Source organism: Solea senegalensis, linkage group LG10 (genome assembly GCF_019176455.1).
Source record: "Solea senegalensis isolate Sse05_10M linkage group LG10, IFAPA_SoseM_1, whole genome shotgun sequence".
NCBI classification, from domain to species: domain Eukaryota; kingdom Metazoa; phylum Chordata; class Actinopteri; order Pleuronectiformes; family Soleidae; genus Solea; species Solea senegalensis.
This window is the reverse complement of record NC_058030.1, coordinates 15,594,671-15,609,353: the sequence shown is the minus strand read 5'-3', so window position 1 is coordinate 15,609,353 and position 14,683 is coordinate 15,594,671. Positions and strand designations below refer to the sequence as shown.

Genomic DNA, 14,683 nt, shown 5'->3' with positions numbered 1-14,683 from the left:
ACCACACATGACAAAACATTTTACATGTGATGCATCACCAGACTAATATACAGACACTGCTACTTTCAGCCTGTAATGTTTGACATTGAAAACTTGTATTTATTGCCTTCTTTATATCAAGTAAAACTTTTGTTCTTAACTTTATGGTTGACTTGTATTTTTTCAGTGATTCTGTGATGAGTGTTATTTTGACAAGTTAGTGCTTTGAACTTAAAGATGTGGAATTCTTTTAAAACGAATTGCACTGATCTGTTACTGTAGACTTGGCACCTTTTGACACTGCTCCAAGTGTTCGGTTGATCTTAACCAGAAAACTCAAACCCTATATAGATTTGTACAAGGTTTTAAAGGGAATATAATAAATTGGACTCTAAAGCAGAGAATTCTACAGTGGATGGTGATGCTGCTACTTGCCCCCATCTCACAACTTACTAACTTTTAGCCACTAACACTAAATATGGCTAATGTATAAAAAATATGCCTCTGAACATTAGACTACTCTGCTTTAAAATGCCTTCTTTTAACTACAGATGTATTTTTACTATTTTATTTCATCTGGTGTTTCATTCATCTTTTAATTCTGTCTTTACCATTTTATGCTTCAAGGTTTTATTTTTCTACTGTGGAAAACACTTTGTAGAGTTGTTTTTAAAAGTGCTATTCAATTAGTTATTTGAACAGTGTTGCAGTACCATTAACACCAGCAGCAATATGAGCAGTTACACATGCAATGCTTGGATTTCTGACAGTCTCACCCTCAGGTAGGTGATGTGATGAATCACAGAAAGATAACGCTCCACACACTAGTGCAGGAAAATATTCAGCAGTTAAATAAAACACCAAAGTGTGAGTCAGAGATGTACAAGATGTTTCCCACAGTAAAGATCAGACCTGGGACAACCGAGCAGTCGACAAAGAAGTCAGTGGCTTGTTGCAAGCTGCAAACACTGGTGACCCAAGATGGAGAGAGGAGACGATTCTTCCAGTCTCAGCATCCAGTGCATTATGGCATCAAGACAGGAAGAAGAGATGTCCGACATTTTGGTTGTGTAATGATGCTTTTGTGGAGAAGGGGGCTGATTTTTTTGATGTTCTCAAATGTCTTGTTTTGTCCACAAAATGAATTGGTTTTAATGATTTGTGTTATATCGAACAAAGAAATTTAAAAACTAGTACTGCAAGCGGTTTTGAACGGGTTGTGCCCACATCGCCATGCACGCCTCTAGCTCATCTCCCGTTCATTCACCGCTTGAAATGGCTTGTGTTTTGGAGTTACTAGTTGTTGACAGTTATCTTCATCTAACATTAGTCATGGTGGCGGTGACCTCTGCTGTTTGAAATAGTGAATTACAGACAAAATGAGCACAAGATTGTTGATTTTCCATGTGCTGGTGCACTTTCCAGTTTTGAGGCTGTATCATTATATCTATTTAATTTATCTGTGGTGGTTTTATTTCATGTTAACTTTGTTGTTAACGTTTTATTATTAACATCATTATTATTATTATTATTATCATTATTATTGCTATTATTATTATTGTTTTGAACCATGACTTTGATTTCTTTGCCGAGGAAAGAATGATCATGGTTTTGTTTAGTGTTTTTGTTATTTTGGCTTCCGTCCACTAAGCATTAGACCTTAGTGACACAACAGGAACTGTTTGCAAGGTTGAATTGTTCCCTTATCACAAGACATACTCACAATAGCTCACAGTTAAGATCAAATATTATAATGGGAGCTGCTGACATTCCAGTGATACTAAAAGAAGTAGGCCTATGGAAAATCAAATCCGGGAATATGATATGAAGCCAAATGTTGCCATGGAACCATGCATGTTGTTTTTGTTCCTACAGCTGTTGTGAGTCACACTGTGTAGATTGCAGCATCTGCAGAGCCATTTCAGCTTTCAGAGACAAACACAAACACAGTTGTGCACAACAGAGGCACCTCCCTCTCATTATTGCATGGCCTGTGTGGTCATTTCATGTGCTGAACACAAATATTTATCCAAAGAGAGGACGGCCCACTCAAACAGGCCTCTATCACAACACAACACAGCACAGTAACTTTGTGAGTAGTAGTAGTACTTCGTACTGCAACACTTTGAACTCCAGCCGGAAGAAATCAAAAATAAACATCAGCATTCTCACATTACTTAATCTGTACTAGAATGCAGGATTTTCTCCACAAAAGGCCCTGCGGTGAAGTGCGTGTGCGTGTGTTTCCTCCTTCCTTGTGCAAATCCTTGGCAACTGGAGACTGAGCTCTACAGAACAAGGCAGATTACACTTATGATGAATCTTACATGGTTGTCTTTAGTGTTATGCCTGGTAAAGGGACCTACATTACCAGGAATGATCTTTCTTTAAATGATCCATATTAAATTCAATCTATGAAGAGAGAGGGGAAGAACCGGAAAATTAAATATAGCTCTCTTTTAAATATGCTTTTATTGACAAAACATATTCAATAGGAATAAATACATAAATTAATATGTATATACATAAATATGTTGCTTTGTTGTTTTTTTACATGTCTTCTTCAGGGAAACTGTCTTAGAAGGAAAAGCTGAAATAATATACAGTTAGCAAAAGTGCCCAGTTTTACAAGGTTGACTTCTTCTTTCGGCTTCTCCCTCTAGGGGTCGCCACAGCGGCTCATTTGCCTCCATCTTGTCCTCTCCCTTGTGTCCTTCTGTCTAACCATCTGTCCTCATGTCCCCCTTCACAACATCCATGAACCTTCTCTGTGGTCTTCCTCTTTTACTCTTGCTCGGCAGATCCATCTTCAACATCCTTTGTTCAGTAATATCAGTATTACTATATTATCAATATTTCCTGTGACCAAACCATCTCAACCATGACTCTCTTACTTGATTTAGTGCGATAAAGTGCGTCACAGCTGACTTTCTTTTTTTACACCCACGTGTTTTATTGCTACAGCCTCACCTGTGCCTCTACAGTTCGTGTTGACATCATTGGAGTGTACTAGTCAACCAAAATAGTGTCACGTTATATATTTCTATCTTGAAATAAATACTACAAATATATCGTAATAATTAGGAAATCCAGTGAGACACAAAGTCAAAGACATTCCCTTCAACAACCGTCTCCAACTAGTTTTGTGTCATGTGCGATGACTAATGAATTTATTGCTCATGCTACAGCCACGTACATGTATTTCAGTGCCTTACAGCAGCAGCAGTATCTGTGTCATCAAACAGTGTTCATTGCAGTTTCATTTCCCCCAGGCACTCTTTAAATGCAGAGAGGGGCTGGAAAAAACAAGGACATTGAGTGAAGGTCTCTGGTGCCTCTGCCCCACCCTTTAGGGGACCACAGCTCGGTTTGAGTGTTGAATTTAAATCGCGTCACTTAACTTCACTTTTTTTGCCTCGTCTTCGAGGAGAGAAACACACTAACAGAAACATAGCAGCCCTTCACACAAGGTGCAAACGATCAAGAGCCCTCTCAGGAACGTTGCATCCTGTTGGTGGCCACTGGTTTTGTTTTCTCCTTCCATCACACCAGGCTTTTCCTGTTCTGGCTTCTCTTTAAAAGTCCACCAACCTGGCTATTTGACTTGAAAAGTGACTCTGCCAAAGAAAACTGCACTGAAAAGGGTTTAAGTTCAGTGTTCCAGTCCGAGTCATTGAGCTTTGTTGGTGGAACAGTGGATTTCCTTTAGTGCTGCCTGCATCCTGACCTGAATTGTGGCAGAGACAAAGAGTCTGAGAAAGTTGATTCTACATTTTGCAAAAAGCAGTATAATTGGTGGCTAAGTAGTCACTAGCACAACACTGCAACAGCCACTCCAAGAAGGCACAACACTATCTGCGACACCACAGCTGATGCATTATTTAGTTTAAACTCGGTATTCTCCCTCTTCTTTGTCTCTGGGCTCATTTGCTCTGCAAGCCGATATTGTTTCACCACCTTTGAGTAGTCTCTCTCTATGGAGACACACTCGTAGATGCCATAGTTGTCCCGTGCCATTGCTGGGATGAGGTGCAGGCAGTTTGACTGCATTTGCAGACAAGGGCTGCTCTGGCCTCCGTGCTCCCATGTGTAGACGGCGTGGTAAGAGTCTATAGGACATGTCAGGTAGAGGGGGACACCGAGGGACACTGAATGCAATGTCCTCAAACTCCCTGGTGACGATATTTCTATCTCCCGTTTGGACCGATTTACTATCTTTTGTTCTAAGAGAAAGAAAAATGTTCAGTATAGATTACCATCATTTTGTGGTTCTATAGCAACGTTTAATATGAAAAATGACAGTGTGATCATTCGTTACCTTCTGCTGATGAAGAGCACACTGCTGTTGTTCCATCCATGACATTCTGAATGCCCCCACTGTAAACAAAACACTTTTTTTTTTAAATATGAGAGATACTGGACTTTGTCATTTTATTAACAATCTGTTTTACACAGGAAATGTATCTCTTATTGGGGTCTCAGGAATCTTGTTAAGAACAGCATTTGTGCTTACGGGACAGTCGGTGTGCATCCAAACTTAGTCCAGGCACAGTATGGGTCCCGGGCCAGAACACACTCAGCACAGGAGTTGTTGTAGTTCTTGCACATCTGGAGATCCACGGTGGAGACTTTGTCTGAGAAACCCACAACTAACTTTTTCTGAGCAAAGGAAAGCAAACACAATTTCCTGTTAAGTCTCCTTTTTCACTTTTGTTTTTAATAGTACATTGTCAATGACTGTGTGTTTGTCCCCTTGACTGCAGTGCAGTATGCTGCAAACATAGCACTAATATTATCACGGTAGAGGGGAACATCCTGCATTTGAATGATGTCCAAGGTACAGAATGTGATGCACCTTTTAGCACTGTGTTTGCTCACTCACTCAGCCTTTAAATGCACCATCATTTACACCAGCTTGTCATTAACTGTCTTTCTGCCCCTTCATTTACATTCAAGCATTTAGCAGACACTTGTATCCAAAGCGACTTACAAAACAGGAAGCTACATAGAAAAAATCGACTGGACAACAATTCCACTACACTAAATTAAAAGGTATGTTTGCTTAAATGTCAGTCATTTAAAGAAAATCACCAGAGCGGTACCTTTTTGGAGTCAAGTTTCATTGACTGTATGGCTGAACTGTTGGACACTTGAGCTTCGGAGATGATGAAAGGCTCAGATCCAGACTCTAGTACTTTATGGATCTTCCCGGAATCTGTGGGAGTGCCACACAAACAGAATGTTGGGAATCTTTTTATTTTCGGAGGGCTACACATAGACAATATTTTTAGCTCATTGTTTCCAACAGCAATTCTAAACAATACATGGTCAGTGGGGGAAACGTGAGACACAAATAGCAGAGGGAAATATTTGAGATTGTCTCTATAATGGAAAGTTTACCGGTGGCTAAAAGCAGGACGTTGTACATGCACTGGTCCGCTCCTAGAACTTGGTCCACAGCTATCTTGGTGTAGTTGTTGCTGCTTACATAAAATGGAGCTTTGGAGTGAATGGAGTGAACCCAGTCAGTCATTTCTGGGTAATCCATCACTATATTGACTGTGGCCAGTGGGAGTCTTTTGCTGTCTTTTACACACTATATGAGATACATGAAAACAATATTTTTATTCGGAAGCAGTCTGCACAGGTAAGAAATAAAACCACACAGGACAGTAATCAAAGTGCACAGCACCAAAGACATCTGAAGCTGTATAAAGACAAAATATAGACACCATTTCTTCTAGTAAGATGAAGACATGTGGCACAATGGGTGTTTCTCTTTGGAAGACATAGCAACAAGTTCTCCGACAAGAGAATGTAATCGCCGCATCTGTGCATAATTAAATTCTTTGCTGCACAGAGTAGAAATTCTGCAGATTTATGTTTATGGGCCCCTTTAGTTCCTTAGCAACAGGACTGAATACAAATAGGCTCATCTCTAAAACTAGACATGGAAACACTGGACATGTAATATGGGTGTAGTTTCCATGTTTCTGCCCATTTATATGCATCATGCCTGTCTTTTTTCTACCGCCCAAAATAAATGCACTATAAAAGAAGTCAACACTTAAAGAGCAAGTTTCTGTGCCTGCAAAGTGTCATAATAATGAAACAAATCCTTACTGTTCCTGGTCTCGGTTTGGGGATGTCTTGGTCATAGCCTTTGAAAGTTGAGTTCTCAAATATGTTTTCAATCATTTGCACAGTATAGATGCAAACTGCTGTGGAGTTCCTTAAAAAAAAAGACAACAGAGGTTAAAAATTGCTAGGTGAATATCCTGAAAATGATGAAACATTTTTTTTTAGCTAGCACAGAATGAATACAGAATGAATATAGCACATTCATCCATTCAGCATGCATAGTATCTAACAGAGTAAGCAGCAAATGCATCCATATCATATATCATACTTAGCACAGTAACACATGTCACCATTAATCTAAACATTTTTTCGCCCCTTTATTCTCACAACATGTGGTAAACCCACCTCCTTAGTGTTCATAATAAAATTTATGAAATCTCACAGGCTAATGTTCAAAATGTCTATTTTGCATTGCCTCAGTATTAGATGCCGATACTGATTATAAAGGAGAGTGACTAACCAGCTGCTTGAGAAAAGGGCATAGACCCTCGTGTTGTGCCAGTCTTTGTTGTGCATGATGTAGATGTCCTGGAGATGGTTAAAATACAGTGACTCCTCTGGATATCCACAAACAAGACGGGCTTTGAGAAATGATGTCCACCTGTTTTGCAATAATCTTTTTGATCCGCCTTCATCTACCTGCAAAATTATGCAAAAAAAAAAAAAAACATGAGAAAAGGTTTTCGCCTGCTTTCAGCAAGTCTTGTTCTCCACAAACAGTGAAATTACAATGATTGACTGTGGGTAATCAAAGAAGACCATGTGTGATTCTTTGGTTTAGGCCGTGGGATTAAGGCGTTACATTTGCAAAACCATGGCACATCACCTTCTATCACCTTTTGTTTTGTAGTACAGTTTTGATTTCCTACATAATTATCACAGCGTATTGTCCATAATGTCAGTCTGCACCAGTGACATGAGCTTATCTACACATCACACTCGACTGATAAACATGTAAATAGTGGCTGACCTTCACCACTTTTCCTGGAAGAAACAAAGATTCATGTCAACACTGGTCTGATAGATGGTGGCCTTTATTGAATCTATTTTGTCTGCAAACTCAAGTGGATTATTGTGGGAAACACAAGAGAAACGCTGATAAGAGCTAAAAAAAAATGATGACTGTTTTTTTATGAGCTCAATATATTGACTACCACCACCAGATATCGCAGGTATGCCAGGGACATTTGTGACTTAGTGTGTTTTAAACTGTCTCTATTGTTGTGTATAAAGTACGAGATGCCAGACCAAGTTTTCTTAAGAATGTTCTTGATTGGGAATGGTTTATGTTTACAGTTAGGCGTTGCCTTCCTGAGCCTCCAGTCATCCAGGAATTGCGTGTATTGATGTAGTCTGTTACAACCTCACTACTAGCAACATTTTCGACATTGTCCTCTGGTCTTGCCCTTCAGTGTTACTTGACTTGGCTGCTATCAGCATGATTAAAGAAGAGGTGCTTATAAAGATTTGGATAGCTTAGCAGTACAAGCGCTTTAAACCAGTGTCCAGCATTACCTTACACACTCTGGCCACCCTTGATATCCAGGGGTCAGCCTCTGGACTGGGGTCTGAGTTCTTTTCACGAAGAAAGATGTAAATTTTATCGTTGTCAGGGTCTTCCTCTCGTTTCACCCAGGACGCAGAAATAAATGTGGGCTCTGTGAGAAGAGGAGGATAATGTCATCAAGACTACACTGTTTACAGTACAATGAAAGGTCAGCCCAAAGCATGAGGAAAGCTCAGGGTAAACAAGGTAGGTACATTGCACTGGAGGAGTCCACTAAACAATGTGACGTGACGGTCAAACAGTTGCAGGACAAGCTTCATAATGATGTAAACAGTATTGTAAAAGTAATTCTCCTATGTTCCTGTTTATATGTTTGTATTTATGCGGTGTGCTGTCCCATTTTAATACTGTGCAGTAAGATCCTACATTTCAGTCATGAACTCACCTAAGACCAATTTTTCATTCATCCACAAATTGCTTCTGCTGCCAGCTTTCCTTCGGAATTGCAATGAACTTCTGTCAACATCCATAGGTGCTGCAGCATAAAGGTCTCCCTCTAAAAATAGCAGGAAATTGAGCAGAAAATGTTAAATAATTTATTATTTATTATACTTACCAACCTCAGCTGTCACACACGACGTAATGTTGTGACACGTTTAAATGTAAGCCACTACTGAAACTTTCCAAAATATGGCAAGAAGTGGTGCACTAAGCTGTACATACCTACAGTGAGCGTCAGGGAATTCTGGGTGTACATGGGGGGAGAGATGCCTTTCCCATCATAACTCTCCACTATTTGATGAGATTGATTGTTTGTTGATGAAACCTATGAAACCACAGGGAGAAGAGTATTTCTATCTGATATCTGTGACGAGAAAAAACCCTACACCACCCAGCCATCACCCTGCCTAAATTATAAAACAGGGTTGCTCGATTAAAGTTTAATCAGCAGCCACTTCAACAACGCCATGCTTTGAAGGTCCATTTTTTTACACTTTGTTTTAATGGAAGCTGTGGAATTTGTATTCATATTAAATTGTGAGTGCTTTGCAGTTCACACACACAAACTTTTCATTCTAAATTACATCTGTAAGGACACTCATCGACATAATTCGTTCCCTAGCCCCTTAACCTAACCATCTCAAGTAACTTCAGTCCTTATTATAATCCTAACTAACCCTAATTCTGTCCCTAAGCCAAAAACCAAGTTTTAACCTTGTTGTAAAAAGCCCTTTTTAACCAACACGCCCTCACAACCAAATAAAACACACAGACATGTGGAATAGTGTTACAATAAAAAGAAAAGGCTAAATTTAAATGTTTATCCTCGTAAAATAGCGAGGATTTACAGATGTAGTCTTTTTTTATAGCATTGAGTCCTGCTTTATAATCAAAACAGACAAAAAAAAAACATTTTCCACAATAGCGACAAAGAGACATCAAGGTAAACAAACACTCACTAGTTTCCAACACTGTGGTTTTTGTCCATTAGTTCCGCAGATGAACAGGCTCCCCTCAAACTTCTCAATGGCAGTGATGACATTTTCACAAGTGCTCTACAACACAGAGGTTATTGATGTCAAGTCTGTTTATCAAACTTGTTTAAATGCCATTTCAGGTATGAAAAATCATAATAATTACCGTTTTTTCGCACGACTGCTGCCCTGTCGCGTTTAGGTGATATTTCTGTAAGAGAAATCAATTTGTGGACAAATTGAAACAGTCTGAAAGTTACAAACAGTAAATGAACATTTTAGTCAGTCCTTAAAAGTTCCTAATCATTATGGAATGTTACCCTGCCCAAAACTGTCAAAAAGAACAGATAAGAATGAAAAGAAACCTGGCACCCGTCTTGGATCATTCCTCAGGTTTACTTTCTTACGTTCTTCACTAATGAGTCTAGTGACGCACTTTGACTGCTCCTGCCACAGACTGTTATCCATCGGTCAAATGACGATTTAAGTGAAGTCTTACAGTCTGAGCTGTCACTTGCTATAGTCTAAAGGACAACAATGAAACTCGGTGTATATTAGACTGTACATCACGGGTTCATGTGTTCATCACCAGCTTGAAGCCACATAATAGGTTGCTTTCACAGCTGTCAGTGGGCGCTGACTGAACAATGCTATGGAGGCCATCTGTTACTGTATGCTCAGCTGCACTGTTTTACTGTAATCAAGATCAATTTATGAATTATGTATTAGGTACACAGACAGGTACACACAGCCTGTATCGTAAGCAATGTTCAAATAAAAACCACAAACCTCTATGACATGATGATCATCCCTGTCCAGTTTGATTAGAAGGTCATTAACTCCAACAAACATCTCTCCAGAGTCTTCATCAAAGTAGAACACACTGTGTTTCTGGTTGTTTGGGTGTTCAAACCCAACCCTAACTGTACCTGAGGGGGTAAAAAAATAAGGCTAATTAACATTAAATTGTTTGAAGTTTCAGCCTGAACAATGCCAGTGAAACATCAAGGGGTCAGCAATCAGTGTGAGCTGTGGTTTCCTTTGAAAGAGGAAAGGCAGGTCATTGTAATCAGAATTTAATAGAAGTTGTTGTAAAAAGCCCTTTTTAACCAACACGCCCTCACAACCAAATAAACACACAGACATGTGGAATAGTGTTACAATTAAAAGAAAAGGCTAAATTTAAATTTGAAAACAGGAGTCCCTTTGCATCGGCAGCTACACAACAGTAACGTAACATTAGGAATAATAATAATAATAATAATCTTTTGCATTTCAATAGGGTTCTTGCAACCGTGTTGTTCGAACCCTAAATATGAACAATCTCTGTCTAAAACAGCTGAACTTGAGAGGTGCATTACCTAGGCTCAGAAGCCGTGGAGAATCACGTCCAAGAGTCGGTGTGTCCTCCATACCAACACTGAGGACCAGCTGTAATCCAGGAAGGAAACTATAAATCCATACAAATCCCATTATTTTTGAGCACTTGTGATTTCCAGCCGTGATATGTGCAGGCAGCTCGCGAGCTGATTTAGTTTGAGCATGGATAGCGCAGAAAAATCCCTCCTCCACCACCTCCTCCCCTTTCTCATCCATCCACCCACACCCGCTGCTCCTGTACTATTCTTCACCGAGAAACGGTGATTTTATTTCCTCAGGAATTAAACCAAAAAGATCCTACAATGTTCACCCAAAGCCGAGCTAGAATTTCAGTGGAGGTGAGGTTTGTGGATCCACCTGCTGACAACGTCAGCGTTGAGTCAGGGATTATTCAGGTGGTTATTTTGGGATAGTGATCTGCTCTGCAGGAAGCTTTGTTGTTTCAGTGCAGAAGCCCAGTCTTTTGATCCAACTTTTTTTGGGAGTAGTTTAAAGGTTCAGTGGAACAGAGGCAGCAGCAGCAGTGAATCGAAGAGTGTTGTAGCCTTAGGTCATCAAATATAATGTTAACGAACATGCACATGAATGGTGATTGAAAGATGGAAGAGTTAATATATTTGATCATAAAAAGAAGACAACATTTCTAGTTAAAACCCTAAGAACAAAGAGCATTTAGGCTGCTTTTTCTTTGTTCCACTATGTTTTAACTATAAGAATATGCAATATAGAGTGTCTTATGTGCTTTTTTCAGCACAACCTGGAAAAAAAAATCACCAACAAACTGTTTTAATAAATCCAAATTTCGCTTGGCTCATTTTATGAAGAAAAATTAAAGATGTCTATATAAGTGAAACGGTTATTTATGTTCACTTCTCTTTTCGTTTTTTTTTTTAGTTTCTCATTTTTGTGCGGTTTTATGCAGTATTTGTTTTTGTAATAGTTTCCAGTCATACATTACTGTAACAGTTTCCGACTGTTCTACACAAGGACTATATGCTGTGCTGTGCTGCATATTTGTTATCAATAAAGTTTGTGCAAAAAAAAACACGCCCCTTCCCTCCAATCAGAAGAAACTTCTTCCTGTTCAGTTTGTCTCTGCTCAGCTGACTCGTAGTCATGGTAAACACATCTAATTTTTAGCACAAGTTTACTGATGTGGGACTAAGATTATTTAGAGGACATGCTGTTTTCGCGATGTATGAGTGTGTTACTTACCAATGTGACTCGGCTCTGTCAATATGTTACGGCTTACAGGTTTAGCTCGTAGGCTAAAGCTAGTAGCCTATTTGCAGCCATTGGCTAATGTAAACGCCGTCGTTTGTTGCCACTGACGCTGTACAGTAAATATATGATGTGCTTTCTGTTGTAGCGGTTCCGTTTCTGTGGGGATCTGGACTGTCCCGACTGGGTACTCGCAGAAATTAGTACACTGGCAAAAATTGTGAGTATTTCCGCTACTCATCCGCTACTCATATATATATTCCGCTACTCATATATATATGTATATATATATATATATTTATATACTGTATGTATGTATGTATATATATATATATATATATATGTACATATAATGTTGAATGTCATTTCTGGCAGTCAAGTGTCAAGATGAAACTCCTGTGTGCTCAAGTGCTTAAGGATTTGCTTGGAGAGGGAATAGATGTAAGAGTTTAATTTATAATAATTCATCTCATACACTATTATTTTCACTTAACCACACTGATCAGTGTCCCTCTCTGTTTTACAGTATGACAAAGTTGCAAAGCTTACTGCCGATGCGAAGTTTGGTAAGTGCCCCTTCACCTGTGTCTCTGCATTTTATCAGATCTCCGGTAAGACAAATAATTAAGATTTAATAAGGTGCTTTTAAGCCTTTTACCTGGACTTTAATATTAACTGCTTATTACTGTTATGTTATGTTGTATTTTATCATCTTTAATTCTGACTTGGTCCCGAACTCCAGTATATAGGTTCTCCATTATAGAAGTATTGCATTCAAAATCAAACTTGAGTTTGATTTACAAGAGCAGATATACAGTGCTTAACAAATTCATTAGACCACGCTTGTAATGAGTGAATTTCCTCAATGTGTAATAAATAAAGTTTATCTTATCTTAATTCAACATCTCAATCAAGAAATATTAATGTACTTTACTTTTCTCCATTTTTTGTAAAACAGTACATTTGAAAATTAATGGATAACAATAATAATTTTATTTTAGCATTAAAAATATGTCATTTAGGTTAAAGAGCTTCTACATACCGGTATATTAACATTACAGAAACATAAAAAATATATATATTTTGATAATTACCAATGCTGTTAATTTAGGGCAGCTTTGGGTGTAATAATGTTTGCGCCCTAATATTTTCTTTCTGTTTTAATGTAGGAAGTCAACAGAAAACTACTTTTACTACTACGTTTTATAGTCATGTAGTACAAGTTGTTCAAAGTTGTTCTTATATAATAAGATAAAATAACGAATGTTCTTTTGGTTCTGTCTTGTGTTGTAATGCTTGTAACATAACGTGCATTATGACTAATCCATTTTGCAGAGAGTGGAGATATCAAAGCTAGTGTGGCAGTACTCAGCTTCATATTATCCAGTGCAGCAAAGCATGATGTCGACAGTGAATCTCTGTCCAGTGAGCTGCAGCAGCTTGGTCTTCCTAAAGGTTTGTCTCCTGGACTTTCTGTTTGGTGATTTCTGTGATCAGCAATTGCCTCATTTCACAAAAACACAATAGATAGATATATTATGTAAATATCCTCATCTGGAAATATGCCCTTGGTCATAGCCATGGGAGTCCATGTTACCAGCTGCGCCTATTGTTTTATTGTCAAAGCTTATTGCACTGTATTATTTTCTATTGTGTAAATGATATGTGGTAAAACTTATGTTCCAGCTGGTGTTGAAGGGAAGAATGTCCAGTTTGATCTTGAAGGTGGGGAGGGCAGTGTGCAGAAATGTGTAACATCCACATTTGACTGTCTGCCAGCTTTAGATTTTCTTTTTTTTTTTATAACTTAAGACTTGGTGCCTTTTATGAGACTTTGCTTAAAATAAATCTTGGCCATTCATGACACTCCTATGCTTTTAGAACACACAACGGGGCTCTGCAAATCATATGAAGACAAGCACTCTGCTCTGCAAGACAAACTAAGAGAGACGAGTCTAAGATGTAAGTATTACTGTCTGTACTGCCCTTGTTACAGGAAAGGAAAATAAAGACAGATGATGAGCAATGTCCATTTGGGACTGAAGCAGCCATTGATTCTGCTCTGTAATGCATTCTAGTGGGACAGCTTGAGGATGTGTCATGGCGTGTCGATTACACTCTGAGCTCGAGTGAGCTGAGAGAGGTGAATGAACCAGCGATTCAGCTGAAACTTCAGTTAAACGGAGCGGAGTCAGGTGCCAGTGAGACAAAGGTTGTTTCAGTTTCTGCTGAAAAATTCAGAGTCTTGCTTGCAGGTCAGTTTTGGATCTTGTTGAATCATGCATTTTCAGTCTCTTTTTTCAAATGGCTTTCACTTGCTTAAATTATGTTGTGGTAAACCTCTCTTGTTTATTTGCTACAGAGCTAAAACAAGGCCAGACCATGATGAATGCATTACAATGAAGTCTGACTTCGGTGTCTGAACAAGAGCTTGAAAAAATATCAACAGAGAGACTGCTGAAAGTGCCATTAATGTAACTTGTGTTGGATTAATAATCTTGTGTCGATTTTTCTGTACAAAGTGATTTGTCACTGAAGACAAATCAATCAATAGATCACTGTTTTGTAAAATAATACATATCATGTAACTTTTTTTATTAAATTTGAATGCTGTCGATTTGTGTGTTGTCTTCATATGCTAATACATAACAATGTATTATAATTACCATTATTTATATTAGTATTATATCAATTTAAACACATTAACAGCCGTGTAGTGTTAATTTCAATGCATGTGCTTTTCTTGACTGTTTCCTGATGTTTGCTGTTGCTGTTTTGTAAATTCTGTATCATGTATAATTTTCCCTATGCATTATCTTTGTTATAGTTTTATGTGAGATTTTGCAGTGCGAATTTTCGAAAAAGGTTGTTCACTCTCAATGGCCCGTACATTTGGAATTAAAAATGGTTACGAAAACAAATATCAACCACTGCCATGATCGTGTCCTGTTTCCGGTTTCAGAATGCCTACATATCCCGT

The 14,683-nt window shown here is 38.5% G+C and overlaps 2 protein-coding genes across 2 annotated transcripts; one reads left to right on the top strand and one right to left on the bottom strand.

Annotated features, from left to right (window-relative positions):
- Window positions 1-2,907: 2,907 nt before the first annotated feature.
- On the bottom strand, window positions 2,908-10,832 carry sema7a (semaphorin 7A). Its single transcript, XM_044035278.1, has 14 exons — window positions 10,464-10,832; window positions 9,892-10,031; window positions 9,269-9,313; window positions 9,088-9,183; window positions 8,351-8,453; window positions 8,073-8,183; window positions 7,636-7,778; window positions 6,581-6,759; window positions 6,103-6,211; window positions 5,380-5,575; window positions 5,082-5,194; window positions 4,493-4,638; window positions 4,298-4,356; window positions 2,908-4,202 (listed from the first exon to the last, which is right to left on the bottom strand). Exons 1-14 carry the CDS (start codon window positions 10,696-10,698, stop codon window positions 3,790-3,792), a joined length of 2,088 nt encoding a protein of 695 aa, XP_043891213.1. The 5' UTR covers window positions 10,699-10,832; the 3' UTR covers window positions 2,908-3,789.
- Window positions 10,833-11,534: 702 nt separating this feature from the next.
- Window positions 11,535-14,630, top strand: commd4 (COMM domain containing 4). Its single transcript, XM_044035840.1, has 8 exons — window positions 11,535-11,601; window positions 11,852-11,923; window positions 12,079-12,144; window positions 12,230-12,269; window positions 13,039-13,158; window positions 13,585-13,665; window positions 13,782-13,958; window positions 14,066-14,630. The coding sequence occupies exons 1-8, from the start codon at window positions 11,599-11,601 to the stop codon at window positions 14,104-14,106; spliced, it is 600 nt and encodes a 199-aa protein (XP_043891775.1). The 5' UTR covers window positions 11,535-11,598; the 3' UTR covers window positions 14,107-14,630.
- The last annotated feature ends 53 nt before the right edge of the window (window positions 14,631-14,683 follow it).

Excerpts from the sequence above, each read along its gene's own strand:
- commd4 (XM_044035840.1), top strand. Across the intron at positions 11,924-12,078 it reads TTAGTACACTGGCAAAAATT|TCAAGTGTCAAGATGAAACT; the intron begins GTGAGTATTTCC and ends CATTTCTGGCAG. Across the intron at positions 13,666-13,781 it reads AAGAGAGACGAGTCTAAGAT|TGGGACAGCTTGAGGATGTG; the intron begins GTAAGTATTACT and ends AATGCATTCTAG.
- sema7a (XM_044035278.1), bottom strand. The coding sequence starts at position 10,698 with ATGGATGAGAAAGGGGAGGAGGTGGTGGAGGAGGGATTTTTCTGCGCT. Across the intron at positions 5,195-5,379 it reads CGTCCTGCTTTTAGCCACCG|ATTCCGGGAAGATCCATAAA; the intron begins GTAAACTTTCCA and ends GCACTCCCACAG. Across the intron at positions 4,203-4,297 it reads GTGCTCTTCATCAGCAGAAG|AACAAAAGATAGTAAATCGG; the intron begins GTAACGAATGAT and ends TCTTTCTCTTAG.